The following is a 21,540-nucleotide window of genomic DNA, read 5'->3' as shown; positions in this document are numbered from 1 at the left end:
CCCAGCTAAGCTCCCAAATAATTGAGACTGGACTATCATATTTTTTTTACAGCTTTAAGGCACAAAAACTAAGCAGTATTACTCTATTTTAATCCTTTATGCTTATCTGGCTATTTCCCAGACAAAATTCCCAAGCTACCTGCATTTTATGGGTTTCTCTCTTCCAGGTGTTTTTCCATGGTCTCTCTTGAACTCTCTCCCTCGGGCAAATCCCTACTTCCTTCTACTCCTCCCTCTGTCCCCTGGCTAGGAGGATGTGTAGCCCCATTCTTTCCCCTGGTTGGTCACTGGCTGATCAGCTTCTTTATTGACCAATCAGGGAATAACTGGGGAGTAAAGTTTTGCAACCAGATATGGGGGCACAGAAATCAGCATTTGAATAATCTGGGGATAATCTTTACACAGTACACGATAATATTATGCCTTTACTTCTGTTAAAACATTATTAATATTAGAACAATGTTTGCTTTCTTGCACATCCCAAGTCTCCATGTATTTCTCTCCTTCAGTCCTGAGATCAGAGACCTCCAAGAAGAATCACTTTCCTCTCATAGGAATTATCTATAGAAACCGAGGTTTTAGTGCTAGATCTGTTCATTTATCTGTCAGTGTCTCTAAGCCCTTTACATGCACACAGCAAAGAAATCTAAGTTCATTACTAGTATTTGAATTTTAAATTTATATGTTTATATAAGAAAAATGACTTGTATCTCATTTCTCAATACAAATCCTAATTTCTATTGACAGTAATATATGTATTCATTTGATTTATTTTGCTATATCTATAAAGTGGTCATGATATTTGTTTTGTAATTCTGAAGCTAACAATAAAAGTATTAAAAGAGTTTACTCATTTTTATATTTATTTTTTTCACCTAATAAGAATGCACTACCAAGAACACCACACTCTGGGATGCAGGAGATGGCTCAGTTGGTAAAGTGCTTGCTGCTAGTATCACAAGATCAATGAGCTCCAGGCTTAGAGACTGTCAAAAATAAGGCAGAGAGGCACAGAGGAAGATATCCAACTTTGACTTGCCCAGTCTCTATAAACATGCACACATGTGACCTAAACACACATGAGTATATATATATTCAAACACAAAACATTCAAAAAAGAATGTTGAATTCAATAGTTATCTACACTGAGTTAGTATGATATACATTTTGCTGATTTGGGGGTGGGGAAGGCTTTGTCTTCAGTATTTGTCTTTCCATTTTGGGTCCAATTCTGAGTATATAAAACATATATGTTTTACCAAGATCAAAATTGCATATAAAAGATAAATTTAAAAGTCCTGCTTCATTGATATTGCCAACACCGTACCTGTCCCCATTCCGTGTTTTCATTAATTTCTAGTTAAATTGTAGAATCTCTTTAGAGCTCATGTAGGCATACCCTGAACAACCCTTGAGTCAGTGTGGTCACTGAAAGCACAATGTGTGTCATACATTTTCGTACCTACAACATTATGTATAAAACAAACTCCTACCTGAATTAAGGTTAATCCACTGCAGGGATTCCATATGAGCATTCAGAATCTTGCAGATCTGCTCCAGCTGAAAATACACCAAAGACTTTTAGATTATGATTATTGTAATGTAGTAAACGAAAAAGAAAACAACACAGGAAATTGAAATCAGGAAACAACACTTAATTTTGTTCTGGTAAGTGGCGCATTGACAATGAACTACATATTAATGGTGCTTTGCTATTTCATACTTAAACACTAATTTTATGCATTAGTTCCATCTATTCATTCGGTAACTGTCAAGAGTTAGATTCCTACAAATCAATTAAAAAAACTGACAAGCACAATATAAAAGTAAAGGATATTAGGAAATGTTTCAAAAGAAAGCAAATAAATAAATCCATTTAAAATTAATAACATCAAATTTGTCAATCAAATCTGCATATTTTGCGGAACACTGGCTTGTTATGTAGTACAGACTGGCCTGGAACTTAATCATGTAGCCCAGGTCCTTCCTCAGCCTCCTGGGTGATATGGTAACATGCATGGCCCCTCAATTCATTATTTTAAAAAATGATAGTATTCAATAGTTAAGTATACATTGATTATTCCTTACTCAAATGCTTGGAATATAATTGTTTCAGAGTTTCTTTTCAAATTTTGTAACATTGCAATATATATAATAAAATATTCCAGATATGGAAAGCAAGATTAAACATGGAATTTGTGTCATAAATACCTTGTACATATAGACTCAAGGTGATGTTATATAATATTTGTATCATACCTGTAGTTTTGTGTGTATGTTGATTTGTTTGTTTGATCATTTGTTTGTTTCTCATGTGCTACTTTGACCACTGAGCTACACCCAAGTCCAGCTACACCCATATCTTTTGATAATGACCCATTTCATGGGTGTGGACTTTTCCACTTGTGCATCATTTTTTCACTGAAAGAGTTCTAGATTTTGAAGTATTTAAAATTTCACCACTGCAGATTAAAAAACACTCAATTTGCAAGTAGGAAAAAAGTCCGCATGTTAATATACAGTAAACAGTCATGTAAATAGGCCCAAATTTCCACATATAAATTTTCATGTCATCTATCAAAAGTTTTAAAATATTTCTAGCATTTTACACAGTATATTCTCCTTTTAGGAGCCTACCCAACTCTAAGTGTAATTGGTCATTACAAGGTTATATTAGCCCTAAATTTGGAAATAATCTCTAACAATAAAAATGTTAAATATATTATGAAATTCATCTCCAGTGAAATATCTTAGCAGCATTAAAACTCACATTGTCAAATAATGACGAAAATTTTCAGAAAAGACCATGTAAACAGAAGGTAAAAGTCAATATATTTATGTTTCTGATTTTGTTTAAATAGAAGAACTTTTGTGTGTGTGTCAGCAGTGTAAAAAGACTAGAAGAAATACATCAATATCAAGGGGAAGGATTGGTAATACTGATGCTTTAATTTTCTTTATGGATTTTGTAAAAATTGTAATTGGGTAATAGTTATAATATGTTTGAGAAAAGTGTAAGTATTCTGTGATCTCTCCTATTCATCAAGACACACACACAAACCCCCACACAAGAGTAACGAAAGTCGATCCGGCCGGATCACCACCGGGGTAGCTAGAGCGCAGGGTCGGCTGACACCCGCCAGCTACCCACGACCCCCGCCACAGGATTTTGAGACTGCTGGTGAGTGGAACACAGCTTCTGCTCCAGTCCAATCACGCGGGACCTGAGACTGCTTTGGTTGGGGAGGGAGAAATCCGGCCTACATAGGGCCATAAGCCTCTTCCGCTCAGAAAAGCACCAGGGTAGCTAGGGCGCAGGGTCGGCTGACACTCACCAGCTACCCACAACACCTGCCACAGGATCTTAAGACTTCTGGAGAGTGGAACACAGCTTCTGCTCCAATCCAATTGCTCGCGGGACCTGAGACTGCATTACTTAGGGAAGCAGAAAACCGGCCTGAGTAGGACCACAGGCCTCTTCCGGCTGGACCAGCACCGGAGTACTGCCAGCTACCCACGACCCCCGCCACAGGATTTTGAGACTGCTGGTGAGTGGAACACAGCTTCTGCTCCAATCTTTAAACAGTGACAACGACAACAACTAACCCCAGAGATTACCAGATGGCAAAAGGTAAACATAATAATCTTACTAACAGAAACCAAGACCACTCACCATCATCAGAGCCCAGCACTCCCACTTCGCCCAGTCCAGGGCACCCCAACACACCGGAAAAGCTAGACACGGATCTAAAAGCATATCTCCTGATGATGGTAGAGGACTTCAAGAAAGACTTTAATAACACACTTAAAGAAATACAAAGGAATACTGGTAAACAGGTAGAAGACATTAAAGAGGAAGCACAAAAATCCCTTAAAGAATTGCAGGAGAACACAGCTAAAGAGTTTCAAATCCTTAAAGAAAAACAGGATAACCTAATCAAACAGGTAGAAGTCCTTACAGAAAAACAGGAAAACACATCCAAACAGATGATGGAAATGAACAAAACCATACTAGACCTAAAAAGGGAAGTAGACACAATAAAGAAAACCCAAAATGAGGCAACACTGGAGATAGAAACCCTAGGAAAGAAATCTGGAACCATAGATACCAGCATCAGCAACAGAATACAAGAGATGGAAGAGAGAATCTCAGGTGCAGAAGATTCCATAGAGAACATCGGCACAACAATCAAGGAAAATGTAAAATGCAAAAAGATCCTAACTCAAAACATCCAAGAAATACAGGACACAATGAGAAGACCAAACCTACGGATAATAGGAGTGGATGAGAATGAAGATTTTCAACTCAAAGGACCAGCAAACATCTTCAACAAAATTATAGAAGAAAACTTCCCAAATCTAAAGAAAGAGATGCCCATGAACATACAAGAAGCCTACAGAACTCCAAATAGACTGGACCAGAAAAGAAATACCTCCCGACACATAATAATCAGAACAACAAATGCTCTAAATAAAGATAGAATACTAAAAGCAGTAAGAGAAAAAGGCCAAGTAACATATAAAGGCAAGCCTATCAGAATTACACCAGATTTTTCACCAGAGACTATGAAAGCCAGAAGATCCTGGACGGATGTTATACAGACACTAAAAGAACACAAATTCCAGCCCAGGCTACTATACCCAGCCAAACTCTCAATTAACATAGATGGAGAAACCAAAGTATTCCACGACAAAACCAAATTCACACATTATCTCTCCACGAATCCAGCCCTTCAAAGGATAATAACAGAAAAAAACCAATACAAGGACAGGAACCACGCCCTAGAAACAACAAGAAGGTAATCCCTCAACAAACCTAAAAGAAGACAGCCACAAGAACAGAATGCCAACTATAACAACAAAAATAACAGGAAACAACAATTACTTTTCCTTAATATCTCTTAATATCAATGGACTCAACTCCCCGATAAAAAGACATAGACTAACAAACTGGCTACACAAACAAGACCCAACATTTTGCTGCTTACAGGAAACTCATCTCAGAGAAAAAGATAGACACTACCTCAGAATGAAAGGCTGGAAAACAATTTTCCAAGCAAATGGTATGAAGAAACAAGCTGGAGTAGCCATTCTAATATCTGATAAGATTGACTTCCAACCCAAAGTCATTAAAAAAGACAGGGAGGGACACTTCATACTCATCAAAGGTAAAATCCTCCAAGAGGAACTATCAATCCTGAATATCTATGCTCCAAATACAAAGGCAGCCACATTCATTAAAGAAACTTTAGTAAATCTCAAAGCACACATTGCACCTCATACAATAATAGTGGGAAACTTCAACACACCACTTTCACCAATGGACAGATCATGGAAACAGAAACTGAACAGGGACACAGAAAAACTAAGAGAAATTATGAATCAAATGGATCTGGCAGATATCTACAGAACATTCTATCCTAAAACAAAAGGATATACCTTCTTCTCAGCACCTCATGGTACCTTCTCCAAAATTGACCACATAATTGGTCACAAAACAGGCCTCAACAGATACAAAAATATTGAAATTGTCCCATGCATCCTATCAGATCACCATGGACTAAGGCTGATCTTCAATAACAAAATAAATAATAGAAAGCCAACCTTCACGTGGAAACTGAACAACACTCTTCTCAATGATACCTTGGTCAAGGAAGGAATAAAGAAAGAAATTAAGGACTTTTTAGAGTTCAATGAAAATGAAGCCACAACATACCCAAACTTATGGGACGCAATGAAAGCATTTCTAAGAGGAAAACTCATAGCTCTGAGTGCCTCCAAAAGGAAACTAGAGAGAGCACACATTAGCAGCTTGACAACATACCTAAAAGCACTAGAGCAAAAGGAAGCAAATTCACCCAAGAGGAGTAGACGGCAGGAAATAATCAAACTCAGGGGCGAAATCAACCAAGTGGAAACAAGAAAAACTATTCAAAGAATCAACCAATCAAGGAGCTGGTTCTTTGAGAAAATCAACAAGATAGATAAACCCTTAGCCAGACTCACTAGAGGGCACAGGGAAAGCATCTTAATTAACAAAATCAGAAATGAAAAAGGAGACATAACAACAGATCCTGAAGACATCCAAAACACCATCAGATCCTTCTACCAAAGGCTATACTCAACAAAACTGGAGAACCTGGATGAAATGGAGAAGTTCCTAGACAGATACCAGGTACCAAAGTTGAATCAAGATCAGGTTAATGATCTAAACAGCCCTATATCCCCCAAAGAAATAGAAGCAGTCATTAATAGTCTCCCAACTAAAAAAAGCCCAGGACCAGATGGGTTTAGTGCAGAGTTCTATCAGACCTTCAAAGAAGATCTAATCCCAGTTCTTCACAAACTATTCCACAAAATAGAAACACAAGGTACTCTACCCAACTCATTCTATGAAGCCACAATTACTCTGATACCTAAACCACAAAAAGACCCAACAAAGATAGAAAACTTCAGACCAATATCCCTTATGAATATTGATGCAAAAATCCTCAATAAAGTTCTTGCTAACTGAATCCAAGAACACATCAAAACAATCATCCATCCTGACCAGGTAGGTTTCATCCCAGGGATGCAGGGATGGTTCAATATACGGAAATCCATCAACGTAATCCAGTATATAAACAAACTCAAAGACAAAAACCACATGGTCATCTCGTTAGATGCGGAAAAAGCATTTGACAAGATCCAACACCCATTCATGATAAAAGTCTTGGAAAGATCAGGAATTCAAGGCCCATACTTAAACATGATAAAAGCAATCTACAGCAAACCAGTAGCCAACATCAAAGTAAATGGTCAGAAGCTTGAAGCAATCCCTCTAAAATCAGGGACTAGACAAGGCTGTCCACTTTCTCCATACCTATTCAACATTGTACTTGAAGTCCTAGCCAGAGCAATTCGACAACAAAAGGAGATCAAAGGGATACAAATTGGAAAAGATGAAGTCAAAATATCACTTTTTGCAGATGATATGATAGTATATATAAGTGACCCAAAAAATTCCACCAGAGAACTCCTAAGCCTGATAAACAGCTTCGGTGAAGTAGCTGGATATAAAATTAACTCAAACAAATCAATGGCCTTTCTCTACACAAAGAATAAACAGGCTGAGAAAGAAATTAGGGAAACAACACCCTTCTCAATAGTCACAAATAATATTAAATATCTTGGCGTGACTCTAACTAAGGAAGTGAAAGATCTGTATAATAAAAACTTCAAGTCTCTGAAGAAAGAAATTCTAGAAGATCTCAGAAGATGGAAAGATCTCCCATGCTCATGGATTGGCAGGATCAACATTGTAAAAATGGCTATCTTGCCAAAAGCAATCTACAGATTCAATGCAATCCCCATCAAAATTCCAAATCAATTCTTCAACGAATTAGAAAGTGCAATCTGCAAATTTATCTGGAATAACAAAAAACCTAGGATAGCAAAAACTCTTCTCAAGGATAAAAGAATCTCTGGTGGAATCACCATGCCGGACCTAAAGCTCTACTACAGAGCAATTGTGATAAAAACTGCATGGTACTGGTATAGTGACAGACAAATAGACCAATGGAATAGAATTGAAGACCCAGAAATGAACCCACACACCTACGGTCACTTGATCTTCGACAAGGGAGCTAAAAACATCCAGTGGAAGAAAGACAGCATTTTCAACAAATGGTGCTGGCACAACTGGCGGTTATCATGTAGAAGAATGCGAATCGATCCATTCCTATCTCCTTGTACTAAGGTCAAGTCTAAGTGGATCAAGGAACTTCACATAAAACCAGAGACACTGAAACTTATAGAGGAGAAAGTGGGGAAAAGCCTTGAAGATATGGGCACAGGGGAAAAATTCCTGAATCGAACAGTAATGGCTTGTGCTGTAAGATCGAGAATTGACAAGTGGGACCTCATGAAACTACAAAGCTTCTGCAAGGCTAAAGACACCATCAATAAGACAAAAAAACCACCAACAGATTGGGAAAGGATCTTCACCTATCCTAAATCAGATAAGGGACTAATATCCAATATATATAAAGAACTCAAGAAGGTGGACTCCAGAAAGTCAAATAACCCCATTAAAAAATGGGGCTCAGAACTGAACAAAGAATTCTCACCTGAGGAATACCGAATGGCAGAGAAGCACCTGAAAAAATGTTCAACATCCTTAATCATCAGGGAAATGCAAATCAAAACAACCCTGAGATTCCACCTCACACCAGTCAGAATGGCTAAGATCAAAAATTCAGGTGACAGCAGATGCTGGCGAGGATGTGGAGAAAGAGGAACACTCCTCCATTGTTGGTGGGATTGCAAGCTTGTACAACCACTCTGGAAATCAGTCTGGCGGTTCCTCAGAAAATTGGACATAGTACTACCGGAGGATCCAGCAATACCTCTCCTGGGCATATATCCAGAAGATGTCCCAACCGGTAAAAAGGACACATGCTCCACTATGTTCATAGCAGCCCTATTTATAATAGCCAGAAGCTGGAAAGAACCCAGATGTCCCTCAACAGAGGAATGGATACAGAAATTATGGCACATTTACACAATGGAGTACTACTCAGCTATTAAAAAGAATGAATTTATGAAATTCCTAGCCAAATGGATGGACCTGGAGGGCATCATCTTGAGTGAAGTAACACAATCACAAAAGAACTCACACAATATGTATTCACTGATAAGTGGATATTAGCCCAAAACTTAGGATACCCAAGATATAAGATACAATTTGCTAAACGCATGAAACTCAAGAAGAATGAAGACCAAAGTGTGGACACTGTGCCCCTTCTTAGAATTGGGAACAAAACACCCAGGGAAGGAGTTACAGAGACAAAGTTCGTAGCTGTGATGAAAGGATGGACCATTTAGAGACTGCCGTATCCAGGGATCCATCCCATAAGCAGCTTCTAAACGTTGACACCATTGCATACACTAGCAAGATTTGGTGAAAGGACCCAAATATAGCTGTCTCTTGTGAGACGATGCCGGGGCCTAGCAAACACAGGAGTGGATGTTCACAGTCAGCTATTGGATGTATCACAGGGCTCCCAATGGAGAAGCTAGAGAAAGTACCCAAGGAGCTAAAGGGATCTGCAACCCTATTGTTGGAACAACATGATGTACTAACCAGAACCCCGGAGCTCTTGTCTCTAGCTGCATATGTATCAAAAGATGACCTAGTCGGCCATCAATGGAAAGAGAGGCCCATTGGACTTGCAAACTTTATATGCCCCAATATAGGGGAATGCCAGGGCCAAAAGAATGGGAATGGGTGGGTAGGGAAGTGGGGGGCGCTATGGGGAACTTTTGGGATAGCATTGGAAATGTAATTGAGGAAAATATATAATAAAAATATTAAAAAAAAAAGAGTAACGAAAGTCATTAAATCCCAGCACTGTGAATGCTGGAACATATAGCTCCTATTTTTGTACCGTGATTGTAATGATCATCACATTATCCATAGGAACATTATCATTCAGTAGGTGTGATTTTTTTTTTTCTGTTCAATAATTTATGTTATCTGAAAAGAGGGATGATATCTCGCTTCCTTTGTCCTCCTATCACACAGTAATTACCCTTAACTCACTCATCTTAAACATCTCCATTATCCCTACCAGGAAAAATGAAAACAAAAGACTGTTTCCTAGTCACCAGTGAAACAAAATAATCGTGGGCCAAGTTGAGAAAATGACAAAGATGGATTTTACTAACTCTGTTGACAACACTTCTCAAATTAATTCAGCACTCCAGGACTAGACATCAGTTCTGTGCTGTGTCTAAATCTGCTTATATTTATCTATGCATCAGAAACCTATCATAACAAAAACAATTTTAAATCTTAGAATTACATTCAGAATCTAATAGAAATGTACTTTGTCAAGTCTTGATCATCTTTGTGAACACAGGGCAGATGGTAGCATTGGTAATTCCAGACTAATTTATATTTGTCGTTGTTCAATTTTAGATTGATGCTAAGAAGAGAATAGCTCTGGTTTATGGCTGAAAGGGACTTGCAGATCATTTATTCTATCCTTGACATTTTGCAAAGAAGGAGCAGAGACCCAAGGAGATCATGTGTCAAAATTCTAATAGTTTCTCAACTATAACGGGCTGTCTTTTCATAATTAAAAAATTCGGTAATAATATGTTTGCACAGAAAGAACTGTCTGCATCTAACTGGACAAAGAGCTTCCTAGAGAATAATCGCCACTTATGTATATGTTATTCATTTTCATCTATCCAGATCTAGCCTCACATCTACTTATAATTAATGAGAAAAAGCACAATAGAAGCTCCTACAATGGGAGATTCCTCTTAGCTTTAGTCCCATTGAGTGGGAGTGGGGGAAAGAGGACTTCATTTAGGCTTCTGGACAATAGGAAAAGATAGGGGGAATACGCTCTTTATAATTGGAGTATAGAAAATTGAAAGAGAACCCCCCTACTTCTTTCTTACTGCCAAATTGATTCACAGAATCTCAATTCTAACAGGATCCTCAGTCATAATTCTCATAATATAATGTATTTGCTCTATGAACTAAGTAGGATGCTATGAAGCAGTTAGAAACATAACGACATTTAACAAAAACAATTTCTATGGGAAAATGTTGTCTTAATAGTTAAGTTACTATATTTTAAAGATATAAATTAGAGTGCCTAAACATGTCTAACAAATTTAGACATATCTGTTCATATTTATAAGAGTGAAAACAAAGTACCAGGATCTGTTTAATTATGTAGAAATTAAGCCCTGAATAACATTGAGAGTCATTTATTTTACCCTCCTGGGAATAACCACAAAAACCTCACAACTGTAAATATTTACTAAATATTCACTGTCCCACTAATCATGCCTAAGGACTTCATATCTCTAGAGGGCAGATAAGGAGTACTCTGGAGAACAGGAGAATGTGACTAATTAAAAGAGCCACAGAGGGCTAATTTCCTATGAAATCTTGGCTGTCTAAATCAAAAGGGCAGGGACCATACCTGTTCAGTAGCATCAGCAGGATGCGCCAGTGAATTCAGGTAAACAACGATGTCCTTGAGATCCTGAGACATCCTTTTCAGCTCAGCATCTATAATTTCTGCCAATCTGTAACTGCAAAGAGAAGTGAAAGAGAGTAACAAGAGATGTTTCTCATGTCTACTGTTACTGACATATAGAGATGAAATTGTCAACTAGATATGTCTCGACTCCCCTACATTAGTTTCCAGTTATGGCCAAGGACATACAGTCCCACAAATTCAATGTTACCACCATAACCTAAGACTGCAAAGGCAAAGGCTTTAGCCTCTGGCTAAATTTCTGATGAGTGTTACAGCAAAGGAACCCTTTGGTGGAACCAGAATATATGCATAGGACATTTAGATAGATAGAAGACCATTGTTTAGCAATAGTTAGTAAATGTTGAGATTTCTTCAATGATTGAGAATACATAAAGTTTCATAGTAAAGCCTTACATGGTATACTATAGCAAGTAAGAACAGATATTTTGAGAAACAAGCTTCACAACAATAAAAGTTAGTAGATACATATAAGTTTAGTTGCAAACTAATCAGTGGCCTGAATTCTCAAATACTCTACCCAAACTGTTTATGAGACAGACAGAGCAGGGAGCAGGGAAGTGATGGAGAAAGGTTGCTTGCTTGCTTGCTTGCTTTAGTCTGCTCTATTGATACGTTTATAAGAATTAAAAGCAAAGAGAAGATGTTTTAACCTTATTATCTATAAAATTAAAACACTCATTCAGATTCCTTGGTAACTATCCATTGCTTTCTGTGCCAAATCATTCCTATGTAACTGGTTGTCTAACTGTTGAAAATCCTGGTGAATGTATTAGAGTACAAAAGAGCAATTGGAAAGGAGTTAATGTTTCTAAGGTTTTCTTCCCCAAATCTACAGTTAATATATTCTAAACACACGGTTTAAAAAAACCTATAGAATAAAGTTGAACACGGTGAGACATTCCTTGTAATCACAGCACTTGCAAAGTATTGATAGGATGGTGAGGCTTTTCAGGCCAGCCTTGGCAGAAAGAAACAATGTGTGTGTGTGTGTGTGTGTGTGTGTGTGTGTGTGTGTATACATAGGCATGCATGTGTGTTTCGCAGAAACAATGCCAAAGAATAGAGCAAAGAAAGACGTAAAAAAAGGAAAGAGAAAGGAAACACAGAAACAGGACTAGAAATAAAATTGAGGTCAGTACAAATTAGCCATACTTACCCACATTTAAAATTCTTACAAAAACGTCAAGTGCAAGCCTTATAACAAATAAGTTCAGCAGAATGCCTGCAAAGGCTCAGCTGGGCACTGTGATATGTGCCTGCAGCTCCTGCTACTCACAATGATAAGGTGACAGAATCACTTTAACCCAGAAGTTTGACATAAGCCTGGGCAAAACCGCTAAGAACCTGTCTTAAAAACCAAGAAAAAAAAATCCAAAGCATAAAGGCCCCATCTCAATTCACTAACAAGCCACTGACAAAGTGAGCCCAAGTTACTCGCAATTTAGATTATGTAGTATGGTCACACAACGTCTCTTAATGCTTTCTAAAGTGGCCTGATTATCAAATCACAGGTCCAGGGACAGAGTTACCATGGGAACCCTGACAGCGAACAGACACAAAGTAAAAACTGAACAGTACACAAATAAAACATACCTAGCCTGAAACCCTGACAAAAATCACTCCATTTTTGAAAGCCATAGTTCATCCTCAAATTACCAGTCTGTCTTTGAAAAATCAAGTAATGTATGCCTAAAACCACTGTATGAATATTAGGTTTAGTTGTGCCAATATGAGGCCAGAAATATTCCATAATACTATGACATCACAAGTAAGCTTTGTATTTCCACTTTGAGAATATACTTGACAAATACAAAAACTTTATAGTCGACAAGCATGAGCTTGAGATTAATAATAGTGAATGAAACGCTATAAAACAAAGCTGCCAGAATGATTTCTTCATTTGCAAACATCCGTTAAAGATAAACATGCTACAGTCAAACAAGCTGATAAATACCAACTAGAACTTGCCCTTTTCTACCAATATTTATTTTCTGCTTTGTGATTCAAGTTCTCCCTCCTTCTGCCCAACTCTTCCATCTTTATGTAGTTACTTACATCATCTCATACTCCTTATTCACATACATCATATTAAGAGGACCATTCTGCTCCTTCAAAAGCTCCTCTATAGGAGTCAACATTTGTTCCAGTTCCTTCTGCTGGAACAGGATAATATCCAATTCTTGTTCCAACCTGAATAAAACAAGCCAACAGAAGGGCGAATACAAGCAATTTTGGGTAACAAATTAAATGCCAATAAATAGCAAGGGAAAAAAAAAACAGAACAAAAGTATCTTGAGTTTTTCAATCAAAGATATCAAGGGTCTTACCTGCTCTGATCAATTTTCACTCTTTCCACTTCGTTGTACAAAAGAGCAAGCTTTAAAGAGAAATAGGAACAAAATTATGTTGATATTCAAATTTTCTCAGAAATTTTAGAATAATATACATTTTCTCAAACATCACTCAACTACCAAACACTTACTTCCTAATTCAGAGAGCATATTAATTCAGGAAAATGTTTTTAAGGTACTCATCAATATTGCAGCAGGAAACTCAAGTCTATTCTCATGTGCTTAGCTGAAAGTTCTTGTACAATACAGGGAGAGTAATGAGAATATCTTCTTACCTCATTACCAGACTCAAGCAGGGCTTGGTTCCAAAGATTGAATTGGTTGGCCTGATAAAAATAGTGTTTTTCTTGTTCTTGTAGCTGATAGTTCCAATTGTTCGCCATACTCTCCAGAGGACCATAAGTCATCACAGGAGTTACTATTGAGCTAAAAAAATTTATAAAAATATGATCATATTTATTAAAGTATAATCATGTTTTTTAAACAAGCCTCACAGGAAGACTAGGGGAGAAAAGCCTGTGGGGAGATTCTCCAATCTGCTGTAAATTATAACATGGAAAGATGATTTTAAAACATCCAGTTGAATTCTCTGAAAATTATCCTAAGCAAACTAGAGCAAATTAATATTTCTTAAGATGGCTACTAAATCAAAATATAAAGAGCTAAGTCAAGGCCACAATCTGCTTCTGCTTTCCGTGCTGTCAGCACAGCGTGATGGAGGCTCCAGAAACTACCCATCTAAGTCAAAGTGTGCTTCACAAAAGACAAGGCATCCCTTAGCCACAAGGAACGGTGCAGAACTCCACCTCCCCTGCTGATTGTATTAAAAGTTGATCTTCCATATTCTGTGATCAGGACAACTTGGGCAAACTCTGACTCTAGCAGGGATAGTATCAGTGGAGCTCAATGGGGGAAGTAATAGGTTAATACTTTACTGGCAGATCCATGTAGCAGTCTAATTTCCTACTGGGGTAATAATGGGGACATATAATGTCAGGGTAAAGCTGAATCCTCTCTCAGAAGCAACAAGATTTAGTAAGAGTGGGTAAATCTGCAGGCCTCTCCATTTGCTCTGGTAGCACAGGGACCCAGTAGGGAATCTAACCTCTAAAGACTGAACACTCTAAGACAAATTCAGATTATTAAGGTCTCCCATTTCCTCTGCTCTGGAAGTCAATTAAGACTTGGTGGGGAGTTTAACCTGCTTGCCAGTGGGCAAAACCAAAAGTGGAGGCCAATCAAAGAAGGACTATCCTCTTTCTTCCATGAGCCTTGTGTCAGCAAGGCCCAGTAGAGGGCCAAGCCACCATTATATAACAGAGTATACTTAAGGCCAAACAAGTAGCATAAAAGTAAAGTAGTTGGTATTTTTGCATCCTCTGTCAGCATGGTACAAGTAGTTGAAATTTTGCCTACCCTTATATCAACTAAGTATTGAGTTAGCTCATCACTTGTCTCTTCCTCTAGAGCTCCTGGCCCCATCTGCATGCTGGGCTTACATTCCTACAAGAGCTAGTGACTTGGTGTGATACACTGTCCCACTTTCATGGTGAATGAGTCAGCAGAGCTCAGAGTTGAACTTCCACACCACCTGTGTGCAGTGATGCAGTATGACTCAGGGTTCCATTTTTGCTAGGTTGCTGGGGGGCAAGGTTCAATGGGAAGCGAAACATAAAAGCCCACTCACTCTTCGCACTACATCTCAACAGAGGGGCTATCTAATGAAAATGAAGAAGCTACAGATAGGACCCAAACACTCCTAAAATAATTGATAAATGCCCATGACACAATAAAAATGATCCATATCAAGAACTAGGAAAATCACCACTCCAAAGAGAAGAGGTTAGGAACGCAGATAAAAGCATTAAGAGATATCAGATGTTGGGAACTGTCTGAAAGGAATATTAAAGCAGCCACTAAAAAATGTCTGAAGAGGGCAATTTTTAATCCTCTTGAAATTAAAAAATAAAAAACCCAAAGAAATGGGGATTATAAAAAAATCAAGTAGAAAATAAACAACTAAAAAATAAAATAACTGGAATAATAAGCCCTCCTGAAGGGTTTGACACTAGAGTAAACTTACTGGCAGGTAATTTAAATGTACAGAACAACAAAGAGAAGGCAGACAAATGAAAGCAATCCTCCAGGGCCCAGGAGGACAGTAAGAAATGAGATAAAAGTATATGCAAGTTCCAGAAGAAGAGAATGGGCCTGAAAAATTATTGGGAAGGAAAGTTGCTAACATCCTGAATTCAGGAAAAGTCATAAGCATGTCAATTTAAGAGGGTAAACAAACCGAACTAGGATGGCTCACAAAAATCCATGGTGTTAGACAGTTGGGATAGCCACTATGGTATGGAAAGGGCTCTAGAAAAATCCACGGTGAGACAGAGTAATTGGACTCCTGAAAGGTCAACACACACACACACACACTTAAAATTGGGGAAGCAAAAAAAAAAAAAAAAACTAGACAGAAACAAAAAAATGTGCTTCAAATAGAAGAGCTATTGAATGCTAGCTGGCTGGCTTCTCATCTGAAATTTATAGGTTAGGAAGAAGTTGCACGCTTGCAAAGTAAGGAAGAAGGAAAACAATGTGTTCATCATGACCTTCGTAGCTTCACAAATGAAGAGGAAATAAAGATTTCTTACACAAGTGAACAACTAAGGTACGGCATTGCACACAAATCTACCCTTGAAGATTAACTCCGCAGAAAGGAAATGGCAAGTCTTAGAAGGTCGCCTTGAAATGGCGAAGCACCATTCAGTAGATTTCTTAGACTCTATTTGTCCGTGGGAATGAAAAACACAGCCTTCTGTGGTGTTGCGGTCAATGTGCACGGAATAAATACTTGCAACAACAACACAACAAGATAAAAAACAATTAGGAAAAGTAAGTTACAGGTTTCTCTACTTGAGCCAAAGTGGTGAAAAGTCAATACAAATAGACTGTTTTAAGTTATTTATGCATATGTTAATATCCACAGCAACCAGTAACAATTTATATGAAATAAGTTTTTAAAACACCATATATATAACAAGGTAAAACTCCCTAAAATTCTCCATTAATCACAGTTAGATTAAAAACAAGGAGAAACAGAACACAAGTGAAAACTAACAATGAAATAACCAAACAGAGTCAAGCTCTGACAGTCAATAACCACTTCAGCGCTAAATGGGCTAACTATAGCAAATACAATACAGGGATTGATACTGCAGTTTAAAAACATCCAACAATATATGGCCTACACGGAATCACTCCAAAAATATGGAAAGTCTAAAGGTAAAAGAATTGAAGGTGCAAAAGTATTTACTATTTTTTAAAAGAAAAGATTATGTTCCTATAGTATAGGTTACATTACAGAACAACCAAAAATTACCATATGCAAAGACAAGGGAAGTGACAGACTAATAAAGAAGTCAAGGTACAAGGAGAGAGCTGCCAATCCAAATGTATATGCAGCCAAACAGTAAAGCCTCCAAGCCAGTAAGAAAAGGATACAGCATAGAATTGGAAACGAGAGGAGGGAACTGTTTAGGGGGAGGAAGGGACTACTAACAAGAAATGTGGGAAGGGGGGAAGAAACCTGGGATGATGTGTATGTATGGAAATGTTTCAGTGATGACTGTTTCTTTGTGTGGTAATACTTTAAAAAAATAACAATAAAGGGCACTAGAATTTTCTCAAAAGAAAAACTGATAAAACTAAAGAGAGAAAATAAGATAGATCCAAAATTATTCGGTTGACAACTTCACAAGGCTACTTTCCAACAACCAAAGGAACTACTAGACTAAGGCAAAACTCCAAAATCTTTACATATAATAATAGAAATACATAGAACATACACTTGATAAGATAAAAGAAAACAATATTTAGGTTTCCATGGAACAGTCTGTAACACAGCCCATTCCCTCGCACACAAGAAAAAAATTGTAAACAAATATAAACTAGCTAAAATCATATGGAGCATGTTCACTGACTATAACTAATTCAAGAAGAAAGGAAGATAATCTCAGAACACTTGGAAATTAAGCAACATGCTTCCAAATAATCCACTGTTCAAAATGAAATCAGAGCATAATGAAAGATGTGGGCCGCAGGAAAAGCAGCACAGAGGCTATTTATAGCAGTGCAGGCTGAAGTGAGAAGAAAACGCCTCAAATCAATAGTCTAAGATCAGCCGTTAAGAAACTAGCAAAAGAAAATGAACCCAATACAATCAGGAGAAAAGAATCAGCAGTGGATAACAGTGAACCTGGAAACAGGCAAGTTTTACAGATTAATCAATGAAACAAACGCTGGTTCTTTAGAGAAATATCAATAAAAAATTCATATAAGAAAGACACAGGTCACCCGTATCAGAAATGAAACAAGAACACCTCTCCAACGTAACAAAGACAATAAGGGAGGTGAGCACAGGCAACTGGATGTTCATGAATTCTGGACTTGTTCCTTTAAAATCACACACTACTGAAGCTCATTAAAGAGGAAGTAGAAAAAAAAAGGTGAACTAGACAGTCTGGCTGATTCTGGATCCATTAAATAAGTTGGTTTTTAATTTAAAGGAGTCTGCATGCGATGTATCTGGGCACAGAAGTTTTCATTAAAGAAACATTTAATGAGTCGGCACCAACTTAACCATTTCTTTGAGAAAAACAGAAGTAAGAAGACCTCCCAGAGCATTTTATAGGTTGGAAAGTTGGTACTGATTCATTGAATGCTATTATTCTGTTATCAAAACTTAAGAGTAAAAATCCAAATCCACATGCATACATACAAATACATATATAAAAATACAAAAATATGTAAAATAGATATCATTGTATCAGAGCCAGCCAGGATGGAGAGTGTAAGGGACAGAGGTAACAGATGACTGAATATAAGGTCATAGCAGGGTAGCTTCACACAGCGACTCCCAGCAGTTATGACAGCATACACAAGGCCTGAGCAAGCCCAAACCAGTCCAAACCTCAGCATAGAAAGGGGAGGTAGGCATGAAGTCCCACCCTTGTCTAGGCTGTGGGGAGAAACCCAGTAAGTTTTCTTCAAGAGTGTAGCTGAAGGAAACCCACACATCCAATAATATATAGTCAGGATAGATTGGACTTCTTGATGGGCGTTAAAAGCAAAGAAAGGAGAACCAAAAGTCGGGTGAGTATGACTCGGGTGGATCTGGGAGGAGCTGGAGGAGAGGATGAATATGGATCAAAACACACTGTATTACATTCTCAAAGAACGGAGAAAAAATAACGATGTACAACATCAACAGACATTAGAATTCAAACCACAATAATTCCACTTCACATCTCTAAGACCGGCAATAAACAATGTCACATTGCCACTACTGAGCAAGTAAAAATGGACCGTTTGGGTAACTGACACACTACTGGTAAGTATACCAGAATGACATGACCACTTTGGGAAAGTGTCAGGCACCTAAAAATAATAAATACACAAATGTCACGCTGACAAGCACCTACATGCCTAGACATTTACCCAAGATACAAAGGATTTCAGTTCATAAAGGAACAGGTACACAAATGTTCATACCAATAGCCCCAAACATGGAATTAACCTAGATGCCTATCAACACATCTATGCTTAAATGAACTTCATTATACCCAGCATGTAATACCACTCAGAAAAAAAAGAACAAACTTTTATGTGAAACTGAAGGAATATGTTTAATGAAAAAAAAAAGAAAGGCCAATTCTTAGAAGACATATATGCTGTGGCTCACCTATTTAGCATTTTAAAAATATTATAAATATGTTAATGAAGAACAGATTAATTACTACCCAGTTAATGAAAGGAGAGATATACTTATAAAAGGGCACCATGTAGAATCCTTGTGGTGACAGAACTATGTTTTGGATTTACTTTTACTTATTTTACTTACTATAAATAAAAATATTTATATTTTTATTATATTGTATATTTTTAAAATTATGTTTATATTTACTTGTACTTTTTTATGCACATGTATCTGCGTGAATGTGTGCACAGGTGTACAGGTGCCCATGGAGATCAGAAGAGGGTGTTGGAAACCCTGGAGCTGGATGCTGAGGTTCAAACACTAGTCCTGCAGATTAGCAGCGAGTCTTTTTAGCTGCTGAACTTTCTCTCCAGCTCCCTATGTTGTATCTTGACTGAATCAATGTCAATATTCTAGCTAGTTCTACCCTATAGTAACACAAGATTCTGTCATTGTAGTAACTGTGCAAAGGACACACAGGATGTTTCATATAACATACAAGTTTATGTAAATTCTTGAGTTCAACTGCTTGAATATTTTTGGTGTGGCACACACATTACAAAGTGTGCGACCATTAAAGGATTACCTGATCTCAATGTGTTTCAGTCTTCTATAAAACAGGACCTCAAAATAGTATCTATTTCATAGGATAATTATGAGTATTAAACGATATGATGGTCTTAAAGCATTGTCATCTTGCTAAACATGCAGAGTTGCACAATAAATTATAGCTATTAGTAGTACTAGTAATGACTATATTGTAACGGTATTACAGAAGCAAGTTGACTGTTCACTTTCCAGAGCTACATTTAAAAGAAAATCCTTCCCTGTTCCTTCAACTGATTTATAAAATACTAGTTTAAAGCTACCCATGCAATTATGCCTATGAAGTGATAAAATACAACAGAAAATTTCAAATAGACAAGCTTACTTCACAGTCATGGTAGAAGGCATAGAAGCCACATTGATCAAGCCAGTGTTATTCAGCCAAGGTGATGCAGGTGGTCTCACATACAGGTTGAAGCCACTTGTAATCGTGGTAGTGGTGTTGGTGGTAACCGTAGTAGTGGTAGTCGTTGAGGTTGTGGCTAGAAAATAAAATAGTGTTGGTGAGAATGTATAGTGTTAGTAAGGAATGAGAAATTTGCCTCAGTCATTCAAGATTTTAAAAAAGTGGGGGGGAGGAGCCCTTGTTAATGAGGATTTGAAATCAAAGCCATGGATTTGAACCCAACATTGTTGTAATGTGAAGTGATATACTGCACGTCAGGCATCTAAATTAACCTCAGTGCTGAAAATGAAAACTCCTGGAGAGATTCATTAAAATATAAAACAACTTAAGGAGCTCTATAACCATTAAGGGAATTCAATCAATTTTCAAAATTCTTCCCATAAATATTGAAAACACCAGACCCAGATGGCCTCACTGGTAAGTTTTACTAAACTTTCAAAGAAGAAAAATAATTGCAATGTACACAAAAAAATCTCTGTACATGTTTTGCATAATAACATGAGTGTATTTGAGAAATTAATTCGTACAAGTGAAATTGCTAAATCAAGAGGCTGGTATGCTTTAAATCTTAATGTATGTTGTGAAAGAACTCCACCAAAGTGATTTTGAAAAAACTGGGGTCTCGTCGATAGAGAAAACTAAGTACCCGATTGTCTACATCTTAGTTTACACTAGGCATGCATCTTTGCCAACCTCATCAACACAAAGCCTCCTGAAGTTTTCCTTACATCCAAAAGTTCTTTTATAACTTTGTTGTTGGATTCTGTCTAGAATCCTTGCCCTCTCATAGACTAAATCTGAATAAACATCCTAGTTTAAGTCCTATGTTTCCTATGTGTGTTGCTGACATCTACTCATAATTTCATAACTTTAATAGCACTATTGATCCTTACTCTCTGCCAAGCATATAAAGAACAATGCAGGAAAATTATGGCTGGTGGGGATTGGGAATGTATTATTTTCTTCTTTTTGATTCTCTGTAGTTTTCAAATGTTCTTGGCAATTGAATGATTCTAGTGTAACCCCCCCCAAATTGTAATAAATATTACTTGTACACAATGGTTTATGTTAGTCTAGCTTTCTGAATTAGCAATATGTTCAGGTTAATGGCTGTACTATATAACCACAGAAATCATGGTGCCTGCTAAATGCACACACTAGTCTAAGAGAGCCCAATCTACTCCATTCCTGCTGCAGGACCAAGCTAAAGACAGCCCTGCTTTATTCCAGGAAACTGTCTGTTGCTCCTTGTTCATAGTACATCTGGTCAGCAATGAGGGTGTGAAGTACAGGAAGCTGCCCCATATGCCACTAGCTTAAGAGAGGACCCAATGAAATAATAATAATAATAATAAT

General features: G+C 37.4%; 1 protein-coding gene across 3 annotated transcripts in view; it reads right to left on the bottom strand.

The window, feature by feature from the left end:
• Nup62cl (nucleoporin 62 C-terminal like) overlaps nucleotides 1-21,540 on the bottom strand; it is a 62,092-nt gene that overhangs the window by 13,683 nt on the left and 26,869 nt on the right. For 2 of the 3 annotated variants that reach the window (XM_021153755.3, XM_021153756.2), the window contains exons 3-8: nucleotides 20,104-20,260; nucleotides 13,693-13,843; nucleotides 13,394-13,443; nucleotides 13,122-13,256; nucleotides 10,986-11,097; nucleotides 1,494-1,560 (exon numbers count right to left, since the gene is read on the bottom strand). In XM_021153755.3, coding sequence (XP_021009414.1) covers nucleotides 1,494-1,560; nucleotides 10,986-11,097; nucleotides 13,122-13,256; nucleotides 13,394-13,443; nucleotides 13,693-13,843; nucleotides 20,104-20,260 — 672 coding nt within the window. The remainder of the gene's footprint in view (nucleotides 1-1,493; nucleotides 1,561-10,985; nucleotides 11,098-13,121; nucleotides 13,257-13,393; nucleotides 13,444-13,692; nucleotides 13,844-20,103; nucleotides 20,261-21,540) is intronic. The other variant, XM_021153758.3, reaches the window with a different exon arrangement.

The sequence above is a fragment of the Mus caroli genome, unplaced genomic scaffold (assembly GCF_978045245.1).
Source record: "Mus caroli unplaced genomic scaffold, Mus_caroli_1 scaffold_5, whole genome shotgun sequence".
NCBI classification, from domain to species: domain Eukaryota; kingdom Metazoa; phylum Chordata; class Mammalia; order Rodentia; family Muridae; genus Mus; species Mus caroli.
This window is presented reverse-complemented; position numbering and strand designations above follow the sequence as displayed.